This window comes from Phoenix dactylifera, chromosome 11 (genome assembly GCF_051530095.1).
Source record: "Phoenix dactylifera cultivar Ajwa chromosome 11, Ajwa_hap1_PhDact_Kaust_v1.1, whole genome shotgun sequence".
NCBI classification, from domain to species: Eukaryota; Viridiplantae; Streptophyta; class Magnoliopsida; order Arecales; family Arecaceae; genus Phoenix; species Phoenix dactylifera.
In genome coordinates, this window is record NC_143200.1 from 282,543 (window position 1) to 308,075 (window position 25,533).

Consider the following 25,533-nt stretch of genomic DNA (forward strand, 5'->3'; position numbering starts at 1 on the left):
AAGCAGATAAACAAAGCTAGGTAGTTTCAAGGCCGGAGCAGGCAGGTGTTCCAACTGAACATTGTCACACACGTGTCAGGGACTCATTTGTTGGACAGACTGCCTTCTCGATTATTTTTTCCTGCAGATTTTTACTTTTTATGCTTAGGTTTTAGTACAAGACAGGATTGAAGAACAATGTTCAGCAAGAATTCTGCAAGTGAATTCGGAATTTCTAATGAGTGTAACTTCATATTTCATACGCAAATACAAGGAGGTGAACCCTATTTCATATGGCCTAATGGATGCATGATGCAGTCTCTAGCAAGCAAAAGCTCTCTCCAAAGTCCAAAGCCTCTCTCGCATGCTAGAAGAGAAGCTTCGCGCTGATCTCACCACCAGCACGTCCGGTGGTGTGCTGAAGCCCCACAAGGCTGTACTTGCTGCAAGCTCTCGAAGGCTGTACTTGATGTTTGAGAGCATGTTCTTGCGTGATCTCAGGGAGAAAGAGTCCTCCACAGTAGATACGGAGACCTCACTAGAATCTTGCACGGCTTTTGTCAGCTATATTTATGGAACCATCACCTCTCACTGCTTGGTGCAGAAAACAAGTACGACATTGCTGACCTTAAACAGTGCTGTGAGGAGAGCCTCTCGGAGGATGTCAACTCCAGTAACGTCCTTGAGAGGCTTCATGAGGCACGGCTTTATCAGCTTAGCAAGCTAAAGAAGGGGTGCTCGATGTACTTATTTGATTTTGGAAAGATCTATGATGTGAGAGAGGAGATAACTAGCTTCTTCCTCCATGCAGATAGGGAGCTGATGTTGGAAATGTTCCAAGAGGTCCTAGCTGTTTGGAAGCCTGTGCGACACCTCAGCAACTTGAGATGCTTCTGGTTGTTCTGGAACCGCTGTAGATACGTGATGGGATCCCTGTTTGAAAAGTTACAGCATGCTTTTGGTTGACTTATGTTTGGTTTTGTTACTTTTATTTTTGTAAACCTTCGAATCTTCATGTGGAGTGGGTTGCGGTGTAGTCATGGGTGAGTCGTTGGATTGTGCAGTCCGGCTGAATTTTGTTGTTTAAGCTGTAACCTTTTAATTCTTCCACTCGACTGCTGTTCCCTGAACTGTGTTTCTTATTCTTACTATCGAGCTGTGATGTTCAAGTATGATGCAGGTTGTAGAGTTGTGGATTCTCGATTAATGCTGCAGAGCTTCAATTAGGACAAGACTAGGAGAGGAATTTTGTTGGTTATGGCTTTCAAGTTGATTTCATTCCAAGCTGTTATTCATGTGGAAGGATGAAAATGTGTTAATATCTTCGAATCCTGATTGAAATCAGCACAGATAGGTAAACACCAAGGTTAAAGATTGCAAAGATGTTTGCTGTATGTTACAATTCTGAACCCAAAAGGGATACTTATAGGTACATATACATGCCATCCCTCCCTTGATCAGATAGTTATAGCGAGTTTTACCGGATATCTTATGTAAGTTGATTGTCTCTAGTACCAAGTGCAAATTCTCTAATGCTGAACCATAGCTTGTTTTAATAGTCATATTTCTATAATTGATAAATAGAGGTTTTAGGTTCCAGTCTTAGATGGCCTCTTTTTATGCACTCTCATCTATTGCTTATCATTTTCCCCCATCATTTTGCTCCTATTGCAAAGTTCTCTTTATCAAGGCATGGAATCCAATAATATGTAGTCTATCAACCCTAAGATCGAGCCTATGTTATTTGGTCGATAGGATTGATCTGAAATGCATTCATAAGTCGTAGAAAATTAGATGATCCAAAAAATACATAAAGAGGACTATGTCTAAATCTTATTTTTTTGAAAAATAAGATGAAAATGTCGCATCTATGTTGCATTGAGAAGTGGTTTCTATCTAGCTATCATATTGGTTTTTTTTTTTTTTTTTTTTTTTTTTTTTTGTGCAGCAGATAAATTATGTTCTTACTTTTAAGATGTTATACCTGCTAAGCTCAGTTAATGGATTATTCATTAGGGGATCATGCATGCCATGACATCCCTACCATGCCAGTCCTGGTAAATTACGTAAATTAAATGAATCTAGGGTCTTTATCATAAAAACAACCAGCATCTGATCTGAGCAAAACTCGTCGATCGCCATTTGCCCATAAGCCACTCGTCTCCTCCTCTCCATCCACGAAGTCTTCTCCTCTCGATCAGAAGAAATAGAAATTAGGGTTTCCAAGATCTAGGGTTTCTCCAGTCTCTCCAAACATGTCGAACTTCAGCGGCGACGAGACCGCCCCCTTCTTTGGATTCCTCGGAGCTGCCGCGGCGCTCGTTTTCTCCTGTAATGCCTCGATCCCTGCCCCTTTTCCAGGGTTGATCGAATTCTATGGCCTCTTCGATACCTTTTTGCTTTTTTTGCTTTCTTGGAATTTTGATGGACTTTTTTCGTTTGAAGGCATGGGGGCAGCGTACGGGACGGCGAAGAGTGGGGTCGGGGTGGCGTCGATGGGCGTGATGCGCCCGGAGCTCGTGATGAAGTCGATCGTGCCTGTGGTCATGGCCGGAGTCCTCGGGATCTACGGATTGATCATCGCTGTGATCATAAGCACCGGGATTAACCCCAAGGCCAAGTCTTACTACCTCTTCGATGGATATGCGCATCTCTCGTCGGGGCTCGCTTGTGGCCTTGCTGGCCTTTCCGCAGGCATGGCGATCGGGATTGTCGGTGATGCAGGTGTCAGGTAATTCCTTTTTTTTCCTAAGTCCGATTCGCTCTTGTTCTCTAGATAGATGGTCTGCAATTTTAGATTCTGGCTTTGTTTTGATCTCTTAGTTTCATCTGTTTTAGTTTATATTTTTCTATGTGAATGAATGTTTAATTATTCTTTTGCAAGCCAATTGATGGATTATGTCTCTGGCTTAATTGGTCCTTGGCATTAATTTAGCCAAGACTGTATTTTCGTTCATTTTTTTTGTGAAATGAGGGATGATTGGATTGGCACAGTTTCTTGTGATTGTATTATTGTTATCACTTATCACCATAAATGGTTAAAAAGTATTTGAATTTTTATAGGACAGACCTTGAAAATGCCTTAGCATGATTAAAAATTTATACGATGTGATCCTCCCGAAGTTGGGTTAATGGGTCTGTTATCTATTATCGGGTGAGGTATTTTTGTGAGGTTTTTGCATATGCTGGAAAGGTGCATGTAATTGGAACCAATACAATTTGAATTCTTATAGATTGTATAACTTTAGTTTAATTTACTATTCCATTTTTGAACTTAGTTGTGGTTATCTCTTCTTCTGTTTGAGAGATGCTTTGACAGGACATCTTCTGAAAGTATTAGAAGCACCAACATTTTTATCGAACTAATATCTCATTCTGAAAGTGTTACAGGATATGGATATACAACTTTTTTATTTTTATATTTTTCAAAAGAGAACCCATAATCCATCCATGTTGCCTATATGTGCAATCATGTTTGCTTGTATGTTTAGTTTCCTTTCAAATTGTTTTGATGGAATAGGTTTGGATTTTTGATTACTTGTTGAAACCTAAACAAACCTCACTGGCTTGACATTTGTGTCATCTTGTTACATTTCATTTGCTTATCTTTTTGCCCATAATGGTTAGTTATTGTACTAGTGTTCTGTTCAATTGTGCAAGTTTTCTTTCATGGTATAGTTATGACTCCATCACTGGGACCTTGAACTGAATTGGCTACTATAATGATATATCAGTAGAGAAACCTTATTATGTATCATGATTTAGACCTCGTTTTTATTGCCTGATGGAGGTTGACCTAAATGCTGAGGTAGGATACTTTTAGTTGTATGGTGGGTGGATTATAGGTTGTTCAGTAGCTGTACTGATATTTTTGATCATGTTGATAACAATAGTTAGTTTCACTGAGGCCCATCACTTATTCATTTAATCAACCATTCTAACATATACGACAATTCTTTTCCTTTCATATATTATTGATGTGGCGAAGGCTGATGTCATTGATATACATGTTTGCACCTAGCCAAATGAGTCACTGTCTTGATTTCTCAATCATCCTGTATGGCTGACAATGTTACCATGGTCGATGAAGAGGAAGATAGACTTGACACTCCCATGCCCTCCTAAATGGGTAATGAATTACTTGGCGCCAGAGGTGGGAAATTTTCAGGGGTGTTTTTACATATTTTTTACCTGCCTATATCTTTTTTCTTGTGATTTGAATGTTAGCTACATTTGGCTTCTGAAAGTGAGGGAAATAAAACAGTGGTAGACTGTATCTTCAGTCATATTATTCTTTATTTTTCATAAACAGCAGGCTTAGGCAACTATAGCTTCAATTGATATGTATCAAAAGATTCGATCTGTATATTAGACCAAATCAAATATTTATGGCCAAATTTGCACGCAATCATTTATGTGATGTAGACCGCATACAATACAAATACGTTGCTAATTTATATGTTGATCATAATGATTTGCACCATATTTAATAATTGTGGGTTTATATTTCATTCCAGGGCCAATGCGCAGCAGCCAAAGCTATTTGTTGGGATGATTCTCATTCTCATTTTTGCAGAAGCTCTTGCGCTCTATGGTCTCATTGTCGGTATCATCCTTTCATCTCGGGCTGGTCAATCCCGTGCAGAATAAGAACACGAGCAGCTGACCATGTGTTCTCTGTTCTTCCTATATTCATATAGGATATGAGCTAAGCTTTCTAATTGTTTTGTTATCATACTGTAATTCATTTAAGGACTTTGTTATGAATGAGGGCCTCGTTGTTTGACTTGTCTGTTATCAGTCCTTTCTGTAATGTGACATTTTCATCTTCTTGTGATGCAAGCTAATGACATTTTGCTGCACATATACATGTGGCTCCGCTTTCATGGAAACTGGAAAGCACATGGGTCTAGATTGCTTCTCTTATCAGAAACTTTCAGCTAAATCAAATTGGTGAATAGACACAGACTGTCCTTGCTTGTTCCATTTCGATTTCAGGTCGTAGTCTGAGATTTGATGGCTGCCAATTGTCTCTAATTAATTACTGATCAAAAAGTCCAGTGGAAGGTCGTTGGGCCCTGAACAATGAGAGCACTCAGGATTTTCTCTGATTGCCATGACAGAATGGCAGGATAAATTCTCAATTTGATTCCATCTGGTTGAAGTTCTTGCATGCTCAAGAGTTATCTGAAATTTGTAAGTATTCATGGACTTGTAGCGCCAGGGATGATATTGGAGTGGGTGTATAAGTGGAACTGTAAAAAATCTGTGGAGCGAGAATTACTGTTCATGGTTAAGTATTCTTCATTGTCAGAGTTATGCCAGTGCAATCATGATTTATTGACATATAAAATTAAATCTAATTGTAACATTGCCCTAAGCATTGTCGCATAAATATGGAACTTGGAAAACAGCTTTGTCTGACTCAAGGTGAGAAATAGGATTACCTGGCAGATTTGCTTCTCTATGTCAATAAGCTGTGTTAATACAATTGATGTCTATTTGCTGCGGATTTTACTGGTTCCCATGGAATGGAGGGAAAAGATACATTGGTTTTATTTGCTTAAGCATTGCTGTATGGTTTGTTGGTCGTGGACTATCTGAGATATTCCGGCATGCTTGGATGTCTGATTGAAACGTTCTTTGAATGCATAAACTCTCCAGATGACAAAAGTTGAGAAATAGAAATAGGAGAGATGAGATGACAAAAGTTGAGAATTAGAAATGAGAGAGATGAGATTGTTCCGACTGTCTTCCGAGCACACCATCTTAAGATTGATTTACAGAGACCCCATTCAGACATTTTTTATTTGTGGTTTCTCAAGTTAGAAAAATCCTTCACCCCTAACACTTTCAGAGATCCAACCATATAAAGAATATTTCTTGGATAATTTCTTTAGGCATCCAGACAGGCTCGTTAGGAATGAATCAACTTATTGGAATGGGAACCATCGACGGTACCGTACCATTTCGATGAAAAACCAGTATCGCATCATCATTGAGATGCCGAATAGAGCGGGTATATACCCGCATTTGCTGCGTTTTGTTTTTATTAATTCTGTCTCGATACACACCAACTGTATGGGCACCATATTGATCTGGAATTTCGTACAGATGTTTACAAATGTTGCAAGGGCATGGAATGACATGGTGCGGTTTACTTTCTCGCATTGTTGCGTATGATGGTTGAGAGACTGGTACGAGAGTTATTAAACTAATGCATACGAGCCATATGATAATTAATCTAGGCTCGTCTGAACTCATGCTAATTCGTACTTCAACTGTGTCGAATAATTACTAGCTCTTTCTCACAGGCCAGCACCAAGCTCTTTTGCCATGTCCATATTTTAATCTTTGATATTTTTTTGAATCTCATCATAGTGTCAAGAATGCATGACATTTCTTTCAGTGCTATAAAAGTGGTTGAGGTATGTTTTCCATTGTCATGACCATTTGCATCTAGCAAATCATCTCTTTTTGCATGGCAAAGGGCAAAGAGTATGAATATGGTCAGACACGCACGCACGCACGCACGCACAAAATTGAACCATCTAAATTCTGAAGACAACTTTTTCATACATCTTAAATTTATGATTCAAACCATCTTTATCAAAACAAGGAATATATCTTGTTAAACCGCCGGATTTGGAGTCCATCTTTATCTAAAACTTAGAAGTCGTCAAATCTCGTCAGTTAAGATAGCATTCCGATATCTACGCCCATGCGTTAAAATACGCGCCCCGGAGCGCCGTCTGAAATGAGGGAACCACTTTTCACTTCTCTAGCGTTTGGACACAGCGGGTCGAGTCGCCATTCCGTCCCATGGATTCCACCGCCGGTTTCTGGCACAAATCCTGCGGCACCTCAGATGCTTGAAGAGTCGTGTATTGATGAATAGTGTCCATACTTTATGTTTCTGCACGCCTCTCGTTTCTCACTCAATCGTACAGACGAGTGAGTGTTCCTATGAAAAATGGAGGGTGTCTATCAGTCTAAGATTACTTAACAACTTGTTCTACATTCACTGCCTTATGGGACCAAAAGACATACCAATCAAATTAAGTCCTCTTGTGGGTCCTGCCATCTACTTTGCTAAACGGGACGCCACGTAGGCGGTCCAATTGTGGGTCTCTTTTCATCGCTCCCGGAAAGAAGGGCGGGATCCCCCCAGGGCAAAACGGCCACAAACAAAAAGACACCCTGTCACCAGCCCATGGTCCCCGCCCCTAATGAATGGCACCTCCCGTATTTTCGCCCAAATGCAGGGGCAGTTCCCCCTCCTCTTTCCGTGCCCGGCCTCCGAACGGGTGGTTCTATATACACCCCCCTATTGCTCAGGACACCCCCAAAAATTAAAAAAAAATTAAATACTCTCTACACCCCCCCCCATTTGCTAAGGACACCCCTAAAAAATTAAAAATTCCTAAATTACCCCCCACCCTCCCCACCCCCTCACCTAAATTGCTCTCTACACCCCCCAAACCCCCCCCCCCCACCCCGCTCTTCCCCTCCAAAACACCTCGCCAACGCCCAAAACCCCCCGTTCCCCCTTCTCCCTCTCGTCGCCGGCATTCTCCCGATCTTCGACCACCTCGCCGGCTTCTCCCGGAACCACCTCGCCAGCTTCTCCCGAAATTTTTTTTTTCACGGTTCGTGCTCCGTTCGGCACTGGATCGCCGAACAAAAGGCTTCTGTTCGGCTGAACAGTGCCGGACAGAAGCCTTCTGTTCGGCACTGTGCAGCCGAACAGATCTGTTCGGTTGAGGGTTGCCGAACAGAAGGCTTCTGTTCGGCACTGTTCAGCCGAACAGAAGCCTTTTGTTCGGCAATCCAGTGCCGAACGGAGCACGAACCGTGAAAAAAAAAATTTCGGGAGAAGCCGGCGAGGTGGTCGGAGATCGGGAGAATGCCGGCGACGAGAGAGAGAAGGGGGAACGGGGGAGGAGGGGTTTAAGGGGGGTTTGAGGGGTGTTTTTTTTTTTTCTTTTCAAAACGAAACGGAGGAGGAGGAAGGGGGGATGTATGAGAAAATTTCAAGGGCAATATGGTAATTACACTAAAGGTTAGTTTGGGTTTTTTTTTGGTTTTTTTTTTTTTTTTTTTTTTTTTTGGTGCAACGGCGGCTCATACCCTACGGGTATGAAGACGGCCTACAAAATCAGAAGCAAGTAAATCTAACAGAGACTCCGGCACAGTGTCGGGCTCCCTCACAGTAAAACCACCAGAATGGTGAGCCGCATAGGCAGCGACCCAATCAGCTGCACAATTCGCTTCCCTGTAGACATGTGTAGCCTGATAGGTTCCACACGCCTGCAAAAGTCCGCGAATATCCATGAGTAACGGTCTGCCCTCACCTGCACGACCACGACCCCTAATCCAATCAATCACAGTGGCTGAGTCGCCCTCTAGAATGACCTGGTCGGCATGCAGTATCCGTCTCGCATAAGATATGCCCTCCCATGCGGCTCGGAGCTCCGCACACACCACCGATGCATCGAAGATCCGCTGCCCCCCCAGTGCCACTAACCTGGCATCATGATCACGGATGACGAAGCCTGCACCTCCACCACGTCCATCAGCTGCCAAACTACCATCAAAATTCACCTTCAGGAAACCAGGGGGTGGGGGTACCCAGGATACGAAACAGATGGGCGCTCCAAGAGCGGTCGGGGTACCCCAGATGTCCCTGGCCAACCTGGAAGGTGACCTAACAGCAGTGCTCAAAAACTCCTCTGCATGCAGAAAGGCCCTGGCCACCACCGCCCCCGGGGACGAGCTGCGACCCTCAAAGACTCGTACATTCCTGTCTAACCAGGAGTGGTAGGCCAGATATGCAACACGAGACCCTCTCTCCTGCACCCCGGGTCCTGCCCCTGGGAACTCCAGGAACCGGATGAGCTCGGCCATGGACGACCATCTCTGTCCCGGATCATAGGCGATCCCTGCAGCCCTCCAAATCTGAACAGCCCGCGGGCACTCAACTAGCACATGATAGATAGACTCCTCCACCTCCGGACAAACGACACAATCTGCAGCTATCCGTACTCCCCGTCGCATCAGAACACTCCTAGTGGGTAGGCAACCCCATGCTACCTTCCACAGGAATAGTGCGATGCGTGGATGAACATGTAGTCTCCAGATCCAGGCACCATCAAAGTGTCGGGTCCCCACTCCTCCTCTCCACTGCGCTATATCACGGGAGCTCACTATCGTCCTCCCGGACGAACTCCATATCCTCCTATCTACCGCCATCCCCATCGGGATCGGTAAGGCCAACACTCTCTCTGCCAGCTGATCATCAAAAACCCGCCTAACGAGTTTGGTTTTTGGGGGGTGTCCTGAGCAATAGGGGGGGGGGGGGGGGGGTGTATATAGAACTACCCCCTCCGAACCCAAGACGGCACTCCCCGCTCCCCACCCCTCTCTCTCTCTTTCTCTCTCTCTCTGACCCTTCCAAGCTGCCCCAATAAATAAACCCCGCCGGTCCTTCAGTTGGCAAGAGAGATCGCGCACCACCGCGATCGCCGGAACCCTAGCCCCCGATGGCGTCGGTGGCCGCTGTAAAGGAGCTCCGACCGGTGGATTCCTACGTCTGGAAGGCCTGCGCCGGCACCGCTGCCAAGACGCCCGCCGTTGGGTCGCGTGTTTACTACTTCCCCCAGGGCCACGCCGAGCAGTCCTCCTCCCCGCCGGACTTCTCCGCCGTCCCATGCCGCCGCCCCATCGTCCTCTGCACGGTCTCCGCCGTCCGCTTCCTCGCCAACCCCGACACCGACGAGGTTTTCGCTCAGATCGCCCTCGACCCCCGCTTCCCCCCGCCGCCTCCGGTACCGGTCCCGCCCGACACTCACGACGGCGTCGGAGGCGGTGGTGGGGGTGTGGGAGTGGTGTCATTCGCGAAGATCCTGACGCCGAGTGATGCAAACAACGGCGGGGGGTTCTCGGTGCCGAGGTTCTGTGCGGACTCGATTTTTCCAGGACTGGACTTCAAGGCGGACCCGCCGGTCCAGACCATCTCGGTCCGGGATGTGCACGGGACCCGGTGGGAGTTCCGGCACATCTACCGCGGCACACCGCGCCGTCACCTTCTGACCACCGGATGGAGCAAGTTTGTCAACTGCAAGAAGCTCGTCGCTGGAGATTCTATCGTGTTTATGAAGAACGAGGCCGGCGAGCTCTTCGTCGGTTTCCGCCGCACCGGCCGCTCCTGCGGCTCCATGGGCTATCTGCCCTACAGTTCCCCGGCTGGAGCGGGGGTTGAACTGGAAGAGAACCTCGGCAGCGGCGAGGGGTTCTCGAGGAATGTTAGGGGTCGGCTTCCGGCTTCGTCAGTGGTGGAGGCGGTCCGGTTGGCGGAGATGAACTGCCCATTTGAGGTCCTCTACTACCCAAGGGCCGGGTCGCCGGACTTTGTGGTGGCCGAGGAGGTTGTGGAGTCGGCGATGAGGGTGTACTGGTCTGCCGGAGTGAGGGTTAAGATGTCGGTAGACACGGAGGATGGGTCAAGGATGACCTGGTTTCAGGGGACGGTGTCCTCGGCTGCGGTCAACGATGTGGGCCCGTGGCCCGGTTCACCATGGCGTATGCTTCAGGTGGTTAACTTATTTATTTCTATCTTATCTTGTCATGTCTTTTGCTTGTCTTGCTTTATTTGTTCTTTTGTTGTTATTGATCGGTTTGGTGACAACGGACGACGTTGATTCTTTATAAAATAAATTTTTGGACTTTGACGACATGCCCCTTTGTTAGCTTGTAAAGAATTAAGCTGGCTGTGGCCTGTGGGTTTCTGCTGTGCTTTTCCCTTTCGCTTTGGTGTTGTTTTTTGAAGGAGCCTTGTTGCCCCAAATTTATAGTATAGTTTCACCCTGGGTTGTTCTGGCATCAGGGCTCGTCGCGGGAAGCATTTTTCCTTACAAGAATATAATTTCTGGAAAGCAGATTTTTGAAAAGGATGCCTGAAAAAGTGTTTTTGGCATGTTTGGTTGACCATGGGAAAGTAATAGATTTTTAGAGTGCTTATATTTGGTTGATCATCCACTTTTCTGTAAAAGTTATATATAATTACTATTATATCCTTAATAAAAATTAAGTCTTTAATGCTTTGGATCACATAAGAATAGCTGAAGGGCCTTTTTGAAAAAAAATAAAAATGTTTCGATTTCTAGATTATTGGAAAGTAACTTTCTCATGTTTCTCATGAAAAAGACTTCCATAAAACGTGGAAATTATATTTCCACGGGAATACAATTTTTTCATTTCTCTTTTTTGAAAATTCGAACCAAACAAGAGGCATCTCTTTACTTTTCCGTTGACCATATTTTTTCTCCTTCTTTTTCCACGAACCAAACGAGCCCGTAAGGTCTCATGTTTTCTTTTTACACATTTCTAGTGTTTCAGGGTGGAGACTGCTTGCAGTACCTGCATTTGTTGAATCTGATGTAATAAAATCAATGTGAGATTAGATTGCAATCATGCCGTGCCACTCTTTTCAACTCATCCCAGAATTACCTGATAAGGCAATGGAATTTATATTTTGGGAGAATGATCTGATATCTTGTGAGATCATATTCCATGGCTGGAACACATGGTGACGTCACAAGTTCTAGACGGTAGAGTAAGTTAGGCATGTTGATGTGTAGATTCAGACTGTCATATTGGACAAAATGATCACAATAGCTATGCCCCATTGCATGGCATCTTTTTAAGCATAACACCCTTTTCTCATCTTTGATTGGTGAAAAAGATGGAAAGCAGAATGATATTGTAAAAAAGGGCGCACAACCTCATACTGGATGCTGATATGTTTCAACTTGTAATGAAAAATAAAGCAAGAAAAGGGCATTTCGTAGCATGTACTTGGGTCTCCTTTTCCCCCCCCCAGGCTACAATTGAGAAAAAAAGCCAATATGCTATTAAAAACAATCAGATCAAACATCAATCATCGACTACAAGCATTTATATTTAGCTTGATCTTGTATATTTGCTCTCTTAAACATGAACTATTAGTATACCATGCTATAAGTGTACCTGTAACAATGTAGCAATACTGGCAAACAATATATGTTGGTATAGACCCCTTGTAAATCATGCTTATGTCTAGCCAACACAATACCATACAATGTGGCCTAGTGCCCACTTGCAACTAAATCCTTTTACTCAAACTTCTAGCATCCTTTAGGACATCCTTCACTCCCTGAGGTTACGACCAAGTAATATAAGATTTGAATTGAATTGAACAAACTAGTAGTTCTTCTTCTTTGATCTATATCACAAGTATCCAGCACAATGTCGATGATTGGCAAACTTGAAAATGTGATAGTTCAAAACCTTCCAAAACCTAAATATGGAAATGACAAGAAAAATAAATAAGAATGAAATGCTTTCATAAAACCTATCATTGAGCTTGCTGAACCTACAAGCTTTGCCCTTTTGTTATATGTATCTTGATGAGCATTCAGATCCATCAGGACCTATATTTTTTAGTCTTAAGTCAACAATGGACCCCATTCGTTAGGGCAGAAAGACATTAAGTAGAATTAATAGCTAACTTTGCATCTTTATGCTTGCACTTCCTTTATCAAATCTTAAATATTTTAATTTTGCATGGTCACAAGTAAGGAGGTATAGTCCTCATTGAGATCTCTTCACAAGATGTAATGTAGAATAGATTACTTATATCAGCACCTTGTCTTAATCATATGCCTTAGCTCTTTTCCAGAGGAAGTCGGGATAAAAAAAATTGCAACAATTAGGGTAGTAAGGTTGCACTAGACATCTCTTTAAAGTCTTGTTCTTTTTTCTTACCTTGAATTTCCATTTTAATGCTCACCCCATTATAACTCTTCCAATGCCATGTCTAGTTCTTTAAGTATATACTTTGAAATGCCTCTTACTCTCTTGTTCCAAGAGTAAGAAAATAGGGGGAGTAAATGATCAAGGTTGAACAAAGTGGATTCTTAAAGGATTATAGTTCTTTTGCTTACCAAAAAAGGATATTAATTATTTTTATTGCTTTATATGGAGAATATAAGGAAAAAATTTACTCTTTAGGAACTATACATAACTAAGAATAGTTATTGCAAAGGAGTATTGTTGCTGGCATGGTTTATCGTACCGATTGGTCTTACCGCATACTGACTGTACTATACTGGTACTGAATCGGCCTCCATACCGGACGTTACCAATATAGTAACAGGATGGTTCCGGTATGGGGTCCAAATATCGAGACGATGAATCTTGGTTGTTGGTGCCCCACATTATTTAGTCATGAATGATAATATGGTATCTTGCTAGTATGAAAGTTATACTGGCAAGTACTTTGTAAACTGCATTTGAGTGGACTTACTGAATTTAATTATGAACTGCCAACAAAGAATAAATATGAATAGTAATTTAGGATAGATTTTGGACCTTGCGATAGGTGATTCCTTCTTGCCTCTGTTTCTGATTCTGCTTCTTTTGCTGTCCTGTTCATCAGAAACTGGGGATGAAACAGACTTTTGTTTTGCTGCTGCCGCCACTGCTGCTGCTGTCCTGTTTCTGTCCATCAGAAATAGGAAATGGGACAGCCATCCCTTGTTGGCATCTATGTTTGCTTCCATGTATTGACTTTTGAGTTTAGATAATTGATCTTTGAATAGTTTTTAACTTATAATTTGATATTTTGATGTAGTTCATATTTTATGGTATTTATTGTGTTGTGGTTGGTTGCTTGACTTGTTATATTTGAGTATTTGACATTGGACTTGCCATGTGCTAACAATCTGAGTTCATTGTTGAAAATCTAATATCATGTATGCATTATTATTTATATATTTTCATATTTCTATGCTCACTTCATCCCTTATTTTGGGCCTTGAGCTTAGGCTGCAAGAGATGTTGGTGCCTTAGTGTGTCTTGAGCCTTTGACAACTTTGGGCCAATGGTGTTAAGGATACAATATGTACTCTTGGGATCATATTCATATGAGCTGGTGGGATCAAAGAAAATGATATAATCAACTGGCAACTTGTCAAAACCTTTATGTAATCCTACATTATTATGCATCTCAGAAATACACTATGTAGGGTTGATACAGGTGTGAAATTGTTGTAACATACCATTATCATTTGATATTTAATAATATGTTACATATAGGTTTTGCTGGAAGTAAAAAAAAAAAGTGATTTTCTTTCTTATCTTTCATTTTTTTTATTTATCTTATTTATCTTTCTATACTATAATATTTTGAAGTTATTTTTGTTGCTTGTTTATTGCATACTGTTTGGTATTGGTACACTATCTTTATCATCAAATTGTCCCTCCTTGCCCACCTGATTCGTCATTTAGCCATATTTCATGATGACGAGCCTCCTTACATCAATTCTTCTGTGCACTAGACAACATCTACCTTACTCATCATCCTCATGTTTCAAGAAAAAATTCTTTGGGATATCTTTTAGTAACTTTCAATGACTACCACTGTTGCAAAGACTATAACTAAGAAGACAATATATACCAGAAATATAGTTATCAGACTTGTATTTGGCATAGACCTGGCCAAGGGTCTAGGTCATGGTTCAATTGTCAGTTCAACTTGTTAAGTTGGTGAAATATTAAAATCATGGTATGTTGTACCGGATAATACAGGGCATACCATACTGATTTGGTACCGGTATCCGGTACAGGTAACGTATCGACGCTCGGTACGCCAAAAAAACTCCGTACCATACCGTACCGACACTATGCTAGTGTGGCACCGGTACGGGATCCAGTATTGAGACGGCGAACCTTGGTTAAAATGTTTATAATAATTATAAGAAATATGCTATATATGGAAGCATAGAAAGTTAATGGAGAATATTTCTCATTTTGAATACCTTCTACTTCAGACCTATGAGAACGGCATGCTTGACTCATCCTAGCATGAAAATAGCGGGTTATGAGATCAATTTGGTTTGAGCTGATTATGTAGTTGATTTTGGATCCATGGCTGAACATGGGCTGGGCAGGGATGTTAAAAAACAAAGCTTCTTCCATCATGGCTGATGATACTGATGGATTTTTTCAGCCAAACATAAAGATATGTGTGTGTGTTTTGTCAGCCAAGCATAAAGATACTGTTTTCTCTTTCAACATCTCCTTGGCTTATTTAGAAGGTATGAGTAAAAGCCAATTTAATTTGCCTAGAAAGTTCAAGCTTATTCTGCTAATCTTGTGTGTGTGTGTGTGTTTTCAGCCAAACATAACGTACTGTTTTCTCTTTCAACTTCTCCTTGGCTTATTTAAAAGATATGTGTAAAAGCCAATTTAATTTGCCTAGAAAGTTCAAGCTTATCCGGCTAATCTTGTTCATGCTATTTCTCTCAGGTTACCTGGGATGAACCAGAGGTTTTGCAGAATTTCAGAAATGTAAGTCCTTGGCAGGTGGAGTTAGTTTCTGCCACCTCTCAGCTGCAAACTCCATATCCTGTTATGAAGAAACTAAGGGGTGCACAAAGTCAAGACTTTTTTGGCGATAGAGAAGGCAACATGCTCTTTCCATTGACCGATTTGAAAAGTAAATCCATGGGGAATCTATCCCCATTGATCAGTTACCATACATTTCCTGCTGGCATGCAGGGAGCCAGGCATGATCTGATCTGTGTCCCCAGTTTATCCAATTTTGTACCCTCGAATGCCCATCAAATGCTCTCTGATAGTCTAAACGGCATTAACATGCCACAGAAGTCAAATAATGGATCCAATGATTTGAATGTTGGAAATAAAGAAGGCTCATCGACGCCGAGCCATGGAAGTATCGTGGACTGTGGCACGGATCTTCTGAAAACTGTGGCTTGCAATCCAACTAGGAAAACTAGTGGAGGATCTTTTCAATTGTTCGGTCAGATTATCCAGATAGAGCAGCCTGTTGATGTTGATGTTGATGCAGATAAAGAGTACAGAGAGACTACAGTTGAAGTCCTACCACATGATTTTTCTGTCTCCAACCAACATAAGCAGTTGCTTTATGGTCTTGATGTGCAATGTCAAAGAGTTTCTGCTTTGGAAGCATGTTCTCTGTAAAAGAATTGATGTTTGCATCAGCAACATGCAGCCTGTCCAGGTACAAGTCAGTGAAACATGCTTTTGTTTGTTTTTTTATATGATTTAGTTATTTCAAATTTCTCAATTGTCTAATCCCTGACATTGAATTTAATGCAAAGTTTGCATTCCTGATATGTGAAATATCCAATCTTAATGTTTAACTCAAAATTCAAGAGTTTCTTGATTTTTATTTACTTATCCAGGCTATGTATCTTAATATAAATTAGCTAGGTTCTGGTTTTTAGGTTGACTTATGCTTCGCAAAGAAGATGTGGAACATAAATTAGGATTTGTTAGTGCTTTATATCTTAATATAAAACTGTAGTAGCAAAAAAGTGCCTTCTGATTCTACTCGACAGCCCTGGTAACTTCATCCATTTTCCTCATGCTCAAATGACAATTAGATAATGCATGACCTTGCTTATGATTAATGATAGTTTTTCACCAAACATCATTTATCTATAAGCATCGAAAGGATCTGGAATAGGAGAATTTAAGTGGATACTCGTTTGCTAAAGATCATCCCAAGACCTGCCTCAAGATTCATTTCATCTCCATTACTATTTGAATTTCCCCTTTAAAACTTCCACTTGATGTTTCTATACTTTGTTCTGAATGTTCTACAAATTTCTTACCCTATGATTGCAAAAATTTTTCTCATACTGAGTTAAATGCACATAAGAACAGTCAAGGAAGGGTGAAATGGAATCGCAACAATCAAGGACAGTGGTTAAGAGGCAATTGTAATCAATTTTTCATGCATACTGATGTAGAATCAGGACGGAAACATTTAACTTAAATTGCAATGCTAGTTTTGAAATTTGAGAACCGAACTGAACCGTCCTTATTTAGTTGGTTAGCTTCAGTTTCACTCTACGATTGAGTTGGTCCCTACTCTAACATTCACAGACCCAATAAGATCGATCGATTTGGGCCTAGGTCACAGTTGGGTAACCCTAATCTAAACTCAATCGATCCATATGTATGCGCATATTATCGTATGTAAGGCACACGTACATATGCATGTATGTTTGCATGTACACAAGGTCAGCGAAACCGGTACCGGGCACCGTACCGGTTCTTCGACAGTATGATTTGGTACGGGCCAGTACCGATGGAGGAGACGGCACGCAGACTGTGGGAGAGAAAAAAAGAGAGAGACAGAAGGGGGAGAGAGGGAGGGAGCCCGACGGACGCTGGCGGAGGCCGGCCTCAGCCGCGGGAAGTACGGCCGCAGCCGCTCCTTTATTTCGAACGAATCAGGGGTCCAATCGTGGTCTTAAAAAATTTCGTGATTTATAAGTGAAGTCAACCATGAAAAATTTTGCGATTTTTAAAAATCGCGAAATTTTTTAAGGTTGTGGCCAGACCCCGGTTTCGTTCGAAACAGGGGAAGCCGCCGCGGCCTCGCTTCCCGCGGCTGAGGCCGGCGTCCCGCCCTCTCCCTTCGGAGGCCGGCCTCAGCCGTCCTCTCCCTCTCTCCCTCGCTCATTCTGTCTTTCCTTTTCCAGCTCCGGCAACGGGTTTCGTTTCCATTGCTGGAACCTTACCGGTGAGCCACCGGTACGGCTCGGGATGGCTGGAACCGCTCGATTTGGGACGATTTTGCCAACACTGCACGTGCATATGTATGTATGCATGCATGCATGCATGTGCATATAATGCAGTGATAATGTAGTTATAATACATATATGTGTTTGCATGTTTGTCTATGCATATAATGTAGTTATATTGCGTTTGTGCACGTGTATATGCATATACTAGAGTTATGTACGATGGTTCAAATTTAGATGAGAGCAACTGCTTGTTGACATGTCCCACATTTGCACCTAGGCTTGCATTACTCTTTTCCTTCACTTTCCTCCAGAAGAAAGGTGGGACTGGTCTATTATATAACTACATATTCTTCAATCTTCATAAACAACAAGAGAGTAGAAATCCTACCAATTTGTCCGCCGAGTTGTCTCTCCTGCCTTTCTCATTTCTCAAATTAAAACCATAGCCTCCATCAGAACCTTCGCATCCTCCCTACGTTACTACAAATTCTCACCTAATCAATGATTCTCCGCAAAACTAGTAGCCTTCCCAGTGGCCTCAGGCACTGTCAACAGTGGATGGGTCCTTAAGTTTATACCTCACCCATGAATTGCTGGATCCATGATCCCACCACTAGTCTCTGTTCTCTTCTATACTTCCATTTCCGCTGCCTTCTTTTTGCTCTAATCTATAAGCTGAAGCCCCCAATCCTCTCTCATTTAGTCCTCTTACAAACAATAATGGCTAAGTCATGAACCCTAGCCCTCATTTGTCATCCTTCAAGGTTGTTGTCATCTTGTTGGGAGTTCATGACACTGCAAAATGACCGGCATCATTGTCTTCATCATCTTCCAATCATATGTAAGTTTTCCACCTCATCACCTCTGAAAAGAGTAGTCACAGATAAATGTTCAATTTTTCAGTTGCCTTTTGTTGTGTATAAAATGAAGAATCTTGATATTCTTTGTTCTATTATAAATTTATGAACAAGTAAAAATAAAGGATTACTATTCAATATTTTCCAATTGTGTCCTTTTGTTCTTAAGTTGTTTTATTGGACAAAATCAATAGTTTATTTTTTATCTTGTTTAAAAAATATTTTTGGGTGGGTCAAGAACTCACCTGGACAATTTTAATTGGATTGGGTTGGGTTAGTTTTGACCTTGATTGGTTTGATTTTGATTCCAAAACTTAAGAACCATTTGGATGTGTCTGCACTTTTCTGGTGGAAACAGCCAAATACTTTACTAAAATAGAAAAATCCCTACACCAAAGGATCCCACATAAAAGGCCATTCAAATCTTATTTGTGTCACAATCCTAATGAGATCCATGTTTTCCTAATCTAGTCTAGACCACAAAGTAGGGCATTTGTACAATATTCCTACCTGGAATAAGACTTAAAAAACTCACCATAAAACTAACCCCAAAATTAAATATGAGAATCTCTAGAAAATAGAAAATCCTAACTTTCTCCCAAAAGAATGAGACAAGAGAGTACAGAGAGTCAATATAGCAAATTAAATGTAAACAAAAATAAAAAATTATAAATCTAAACCTAATTTAAACCTATATTGCATTGATATAGATGTTTTGCACAGATTCTAGGTGGCTGTCGTAAGACTGGGCTTGGATTTTTGGTAAAGGGTTAGGAATGTGGAGGCAAAAACCACATATAACTTGATTGAAAGATATGAGAATAGGCTTAAGGGATTGTTTAGATGCTTGAATGCATGATCCATCAATAAATGAAATTTTATAGTGTGAAAATAGGTGAAGAAGAGAAGGAAGTGGGAAAGATTTATACCATTTTTTTCAGGGATAAAATAAATCACCAGTTTGGTTGGATTATATTGTCTTGAAAAATCAAGATTCTACATTCGAATTGGCTCGCTGATCCCTTGCTTCTATTCTTCTCCATCTCCTTCCTTAAGAGGAATTCTTTGTCTGGGAACAAGTTATCACATGGATAAATAATTCCTGCATCCAAAAAGGCCCTTAGGAAATTTGTCTATGTTGATATAGTCCTTATCATGAATGAATGACATTGAGACAGCATAGCCTAGAGGGTGCTACCATCTAGTCTTTGAGTTGGATCCAACTTTCAATTCGACTAGTGGAGGTACAGGATTATGCTTCCTTGTCTGCAGGGCAGAAATTTTGAATACTTGGTATAGATCAAATGGAATGTAAAATGGACAGACTATGGAAGATATGGGATTGTGCATGTGCAGTGCAGATTGTGTGGTCCTTATCGACCCTTGTAACCTCCTTGCAAAAAAAGGAAAAAGGAAAATAGAAAAAGAAGAGGAAAGAACGGTGAGAAAGGATCTAGTTTGGATATGCTTATTGGTTGAAGTTATGGTCAAAAATGCTATTGTTTTTTGATTTCTTCAGATTCTACAATGATTTTGTGTGCATGTCTTCCTCTCTTAGTGATAGGAAACTGCCATTTAGGGGGACCCATTGATGCAGCACCGAGACGGGAGAGGGTTGCTGTGGCGACAGAATAGAGAAAGCAGGGGAAAGAGGGAGGAAGAGAAGAAGGGGAGGAAGAGAAGAAGGGAGGGGGAGAAGAGAGGAAGGAGAGAGAAGAGAGAGGGGAGGGGAACATGGGGAAAAATTTCTCAATCACTTCATTAAATCCTAATCACAATGGGGGTCCTTTATATATAGGGCCCAAACAAGAAAAATTAACACAAAACCCCTTACACAAAAAATAATTCTCAATAAAGCCCAAAATAACACAAATAAAGCCCTACAACAATAAAATGTAAACAAGCCCAAAAATAAAATAAAAATAAAATTCAAAATAAGAATGGTGGACTAGACTGGCAGATGACCAAGCTGATGGCAGACCACTGCAGGGAGAAGAGAGAAAGAGGAAGAAGAAGGGAAGGAAGAGGAAGAAGAGGTTATAGAGACGCAGGAAGAAAAGAGGAGGAAGAAGAAGAAGAAGCAGAAGATAAAGAAGAAAGGAGGCTAGGATTTTTATTCAATGATGGTGGACCACTGCATGGAGAAGAGAGAAAGAGGAAGGAGGAGGATGAACAGTAAGTCTTTTCTTTTTATTTCTTTTTTTTCCTATCTTTTTTTCTTTTTTTTTTTGAGCGGAGCCGGGTTAATGGGTAGCGGGCTAATGGGTTTGGATCTTACCTGTTAAGGCCGTTACTATGCACCGGCTTCTTCGTGGGTTGTTGTAGGAGATGGGGGTGTGCGGATCATGGAAAAAGGGAAACTTTGGTTGTGCAATGGCAGAGTTGAGCGGCCGGCAAGCGAAGTGGCTTCCGGTGGAGCAGGTCGGAAGCCGAGGAGAGGGAGGGAGCAGCGGACAGCCGACGGTGCTCCTCTTCCACCTGATTCGGCCACGGGCGGCGGGGCCGACGAGAGACCAGGCCACGGACGACGACTGGAGACGCGGCGGAGCGCTCGGCTGTGACGCGGGACTGACGGCGACGTGGGTGGGTTGGGGGAGGGGGTTGCCTTTTCTTTTCTCGAGATCCACCTACATGGGAAGAAGAGGGTTTGTGTTTTTTTTTTCCTCTATGAAGCCTGAGGCCCACGGGGTGGCTACAACCCACAACAACTAGGTGTTTGTTGATGACGAGCGCTTTGCTTTTGGCGGTGGCTTCTTGCACAAGTGTGAGCGAAGATCGCGGAGCTTTGGCGATGGAGGCAAAGCTCGTGGCTCTGATACCAAATTGATGCAGCATCGAGACGGGAGAGGGTTGGTGTGGCGACAGAACAGAGAAAGCAGGGGAAAGAGGGAGGAAGAAAAGAAGGGGAGGAAGAGAAGAAGGGAGGGGGAAAAGAGAGGAAGGAGAGAGAAGAGAGAGGAGAGGGGAACGTGGGAAAAAATTTCTCAATCACTTCATTAAACCCAATGAGGGTTCCCTATACATGGGGCCCAAACAAGAAAAATTAGCACAAAACCCCTTACACACAAAATAATTCCCAATAAAGCCCAAAACAACACAAATAAAGCCCTACAACAATAAAATGTAAACAAGCCCAAAAATAAAATAAGAATAAAATCCAAAATAAGAATGGCGGATGATCAGCTCTGATGTCCCCATCACCCATCCACTTTGGAATCTGCACAGAAACTTGTTCCCAAGCCTGCTTCATAAGTGTTTCCTTTTTCAGTTTTTTTTAAGAGATCCACTCTGGCACCTACACCTTGTTCTGGTAACATATGTTCCTCACTCTCTCAATTTCACATTTCTAAAATATTGCTGCAAATCTTTGTTAATGTAGTTTGAAGGTAGTATAGGTTTTGAGGGTAAAATGGCATGGGTTAGTATTTAATGAGACGTTAGAATAATCGTTATTAAAGTATAAAATTTAAAGGATGATAACACCTATTTTTTCTGTCTTGTGTCTGTTTTGCTGTTCTTTTTGATCATCAGGTTCTTTTTTTCTCGTGATGATCTTTTCGAGGAAGTGAACTCACTCATTTTCTACCTGATAAATCTCTTATTACTACAAGTAGAAATGCCAAAAGGTGAATGTTGTTGATATCTCTTTTAGTTGTATGTGTGAAAACTTCATCTATGAAGTTATTTTAGTTTCGTGGAATTTTTGATATGTTTGATCTTTGAACCAAATTGATTTTTCTATGAGATCTTCTGAATCTGGGTTATGAAATCTGTAGCATGAATCTGGCTAATAACTCTCCTTTTGCTTAATGCATTATTATCAATTCGTTTGAAAGTTCTCCATCTTTGCCCATATTCCTTCCAGGTCTAAGGAACCTTGAAGGATTGTCTGCTGGTTGCATAAGATATTGAATTGCTTAACCTATATGCTGTGTCATTCTACCATCTGTTATTGAGATTTCGTGGTAGGCCTTCTCTTGCTCAAAGTTTCCTTCATTATCAATTTATAGCTGGTTGAGGTCAGGTCAGGCTGTAAAATTTTGTCAAACTTATATTGATCTTATATGATGGATCTACTTGAGAGCCGTATAGGTAAAACTATGCTTTATTGTTAAGGTTGACGCGAGGACTTTAATGTTTGGAGCTGGTTGTAATTTTTTGATACTAAATTTGGTAGTTTTAGCATGGGCGATCTCATCTAGATCTGCATGTAATGATAAATAATGAACTCTCTTAAGGCATATTTTGAATAAAAAGAATTTCCATTCCATAATTATTACAAGTCTTATGATTTGTTATTGTGGCGGTTAAATGCAAGCTACATTATAGTTAACTTCAAGTACACAAGCCGAAAATCAGAATGATGATACAAAATCAATACTGGTTTTGTTATCTACATCAGAATGTCTTCAAGTCTAGTGTTCAATTTTATGCTCCATGCTCCATTTCTCAAAAGGATTGATGCTGTAAATTGGACCAAGTTCTCTTTTTATTTATAGCGAGGATTTGCATTTTGTAAGGTAAGTGTTCACTTACATAAAGTTTATCATTTCATTTGCCAATGAATGGATTCAACTGCAGAATCTTTTGTATAATTTCTAATGCTTAGTTTTGAAATTGCAAAATCATGTAGTTTACTTTGGGAGAGAAAACAATAAAAGAAAATGGTTCTGATATTGAATTAGAAATATTTGTTTATTGATATTTATTCACTGAATACCTTATGATATCTCGTGTTTTGAATTCTTTTTCATGGATTACAGGTAGTAACCATTTGATATTCAGAAGGTTTTATGATCTGTTGTGGAAATAGTATAATTATGGGTTATAGTTAGTATTAAGTACAATACCAATCTTGTGCTCTATCATGAGTTCAGTTTATAGACAATCACGTGCTTAACATATGTCAATAATTGTGGCGCAGAAAAGTTGATATAAAAATATAGAAGCCTTTGGGAAAATTATCATCAATTGGACTTCTAGTGTCTTCTGCATGCACTATGAATTAAATGGAAATGGAATTTATAAAACATAATTTTTTATTAGGAGCTATATATCCAAACAACATTTTGTGCTTTTGGAACTACAACTTAATGCATCTAAGAACATGAACATTCTTTGAAGAATTTAAGTGCATGAGCAGTGTCTAGAGTTGCAAGGGCAAAACGAGCACTACCAATTTTTGTATCTTTTCTTCTTCTTTCCTTTTTTAAATAAGGCAGGCTTGCATTCATATTCAATAATCCTGACGTAAATAAATTGGAAGGCTCGAAGTCAAGGACGCAATGTTTTATTCTATTTAGCTATTTTGTTTCTTCGAGATAGAAAAAAGAAATTGCATGAAGTTTAAGGGAGCATATTTGCTGTTTATCAGGATGCAATATGCTTTTTTACATCCTAAATGATGTGCTGTTGTTTCCACTGCAGGTGTACTTGTTGAAGACAACATGTAGGTTGCCTCGTCAGCCTAATGCATTGTCCTGACCTTGGCAGTTTGTTTTGGTCTAGTGGTGTTTCTAGCTGTTACTTTGACTTCTTTGTAATATTGTTGAACTCTGTTTGTCTAAAATTTCTGGGAACCATCATTCTTGAGGTACTACCTGTTTGACATTTTAAAGCTGGTCTAGTTCATGCACGGTTGCCATTTGTCTTGCTCTTCCTTTTTTTTTTTTTTAGATCTTCTTCTTTTCTTCTTCTTTTCCCCTAGATTACTGCAGGGATTAGATCAGTAGTTGTTTTACAGACCATACTATTTACCATTGATGCGGCTGTATGGTTGTTGCCATGATTGCACTCGATGGTGGGCAATACGGAAGAGAATAAGACGCTATTTCAGAGATCTCCGATATTATCCACCTTTAGATGGTCTTTTCTGTTACCATTGATGCGGGGGCACTTCTCTCTATTTCAAATTTGCCTGGTGGGAAAGAGCCAACAGGGGCCAAATATGCCTGGTGCGAAAGGGATAACCGGGGATTTTAGGTAGTACGGAGGATAAAAAGTGATGCTGGTGGAAGGAAATTTATATTAAATGGGAGGAAATATTAGTATAAAACTTGAAGCAGTTTGTATGGTTTCGTATCTGTACTCGTGCTCATTATTACAACTTGGGAAGCTTCATGGTATATATTCAATGAAGTTACCTTTTTCATCTGCAGCGTTGATAAGATATTAGTGCTAACGTCTCCTGTTGTCCTAGAATGGTTCTCACGATGGTTATCGGTGGTACGGTTGTTCATGATTAAGTTTCAGTCTTGGATCGTGCATCTTCGACAATTTGGACTTTTGATCTATTATAGAATGGGTGGGTCTGCTTCTCTTCAAAATGATAGCATGGGATATTTCTGAGATAACATTAAATCAACGCATCCAAGACCTGAGACGGGATTCAATTGCCGGGTCTGTCGAATCTGGAAATTTCTGGAATATTGTATTGCAGGGTAGATTAACTATAAAAATTAGCAAGAGAAGACGATGGAAGATCAACATCAGAGTGATTCCTTCCTGGTGGGGGATGTAGCTCAGATGGTAGAGCGCTCTCTTAGCATGCGAGAGGTACGGGGATCGATACTTCGCATCTCCACTTAATTTTTCTTTTTTTCTTCTTTGTTTTGTTTGTCAAAGAAGTAAAAGCGGCCTATGCATTTTCTCCCACTTTTGTTTCTTTTCTGCCTAATCTTTTTTCCTTTTTTCCTTCTTCTAACTTGACTTCCTAATTCAGGCATCAGATCAGGCATTCATCCTTTTTCTTTCTGGTGACATGGTTTTCTAATTCAGATGTAAAAACCAGGCCATTTTGTTTGTAAGTTATATTTTATCTTCTCCTGGTGGAAGGGGCCTATTAAAAAAGGCAAAGAAGGGCCTGGCATTCTCTATTGCACTGATATCAACTCAATGCTAAGATGCCGCCTTACATACTCTTTCTTGTTCATTGCATACCTCTACCACCATTTTTTTCAACGCCGATTTTGATGGCTCTCCCAATGATGGAACTTAGATGCCCTTCCGATGAAAATAATAGGCTTTCCGATGACATTTAGAGTGCTGTCCTGATTTGTCAATTCTTCCAATGACAC

The 25,533-nt window shown here is 41.2% G+C and overlaps 3 protein-coding genes and 1 pseudogene across 5 annotated transcripts; 3 read left to right on the top strand and 1 right to left on the bottom strand.

Moving 5' to 3' along the window:
• The first annotated feature begins 288 nt into the window (after window positions 1-288).
• Window positions 289-1,057, top strand: LOC103710139 (BTB/POZ domain-containing protein At1g21780 pseudogene; annotated as a pseudogene).
• Window positions 1,058-2,102: 1,045 nt separating this feature from the next.
• On the top strand, window positions 2,103-4,843 carry LOC103710085 (V-type proton ATPase subunit c1). The gene is made up of 3 exons (XM_008795697.6): window positions 2,103-2,310; window positions 2,425-2,710; window positions 4,497-4,843. The coding sequence occupies exons 1-3, from the start codon at window positions 2,235-2,237 to the stop codon at window positions 4,627-4,629; spliced, it is 495 nt and encodes a 164-aa protein (XP_008793919.1). The 5' UTR covers window positions 2,103-2,234; the 3' UTR covers window positions 4,630-4,843.
• A 3,343-nt stretch (window positions 4,844-8,186) lies between these two features.
• Window positions 8,187-9,231, bottom strand: LOC149751587 (uncharacterized). The gene is made up of 3 exons (XM_089926210.1): window positions 8,675-9,231; window positions 8,507-8,566; window positions 8,187-8,289 (listed from the first exon to the last, which is right to left on the bottom strand). Exons 1-3 carry the CDS (start codon window positions 9,229-9,231, stop codon window positions 8,187-8,189), a joined length of 720 nt encoding a protein of 239 aa, XP_089782336.1.
• Window positions 9,232-9,305: 74 nt separating this feature from the next.
• Window positions 9,306-24,110, top strand: LOC103710084 (auxin response factor 17-like). Of its 3 annotated transcripts, none has more exons than XM_088706252.2 (3): window positions 9,306-10,571; window positions 15,328-16,063; window positions 23,885-24,110. In XM_088706252.2, the coding sequence occupies exons 1-2, from the start codon at window positions 9,522-9,524 to the stop codon at window positions 16,021-16,023; spliced, it is 1,746 nt and encodes a 581-aa protein (XP_088562378.2). In that variant the 5' UTR covers window positions 9,306-9,521; the 3' UTR covers window positions 16,024-16,063; window positions 23,885-24,110. The 3 variants fall into 3 exon arrangements, with proteins under 3 accessions (XP_088562378.2, XP_088562377.2, XP_038971869.3); XM_088706251.2 differs by having other exon boundaries at window positions 9,369-10,571; window positions 20,447-24,110; XM_039115941.3 differs by having other exon boundaries at window positions 9,369-10,571; window positions 22,323-24,110.
• The last annotated feature ends 1,423 nt before the right edge of the window (window positions 24,111-25,533 follow it).

Coding starts and splice junctions, on each gene's coding strand:
- LOC103710085 (XM_008795697.6), top strand. CDS start 2,235: ATGTCGAACTTCAGCGGCGACGAGACCGCCCCCTTCTTTGGATTCCTC. Junction 2,311..2,424: donor CGCGGCGCTCGTTTTCTCCT/GTAATGCCTCGA, acceptor TTTCGTTTGAAG/GCATGGGGGCAGCGTACGGG. Junction 2,711..4,496: donor GTCGGTGATGCAGGTGTCAG/GTAATTCCTTTT, acceptor ATTTCATTCCAG/GGCCAATGCGCAGCAGCCAA.
- LOC103710084 (XM_088706252.2), top strand. CDS start 9,522: ATGGCGTCGGTGGCCGCTGTAAAGGAGCTCCGACCGGTGGATTCCTAC. Junction 10,572..15,327: donor CACCATGGCGTATGCTTCAG/GTGGTTAACTTA, acceptor TATTTCTCTCAG/GTTACCTGGGATGAACCAGA.
- LOC149751587 (XM_089926210.1), bottom strand. CDS start 9,231: ATGGCGGTAGATAGGAGGATATGGAGTTCGTCCGGGAGGACGATAGTG. Junction 8,567..8,674: donor GCTGTTAGGTCACCTTCCAG/GTTGGCCAGGGA, acceptor TTTTGATGGTAG/TTTGGCAGCTGATGGACGTG. Junction 8,290..8,506: donor ATCCGTGATCATGATGCCAG/GTTAGTGGCACT, acceptor GGACTTTTGCAG/GCGTGTGGAACCTATCAGGC.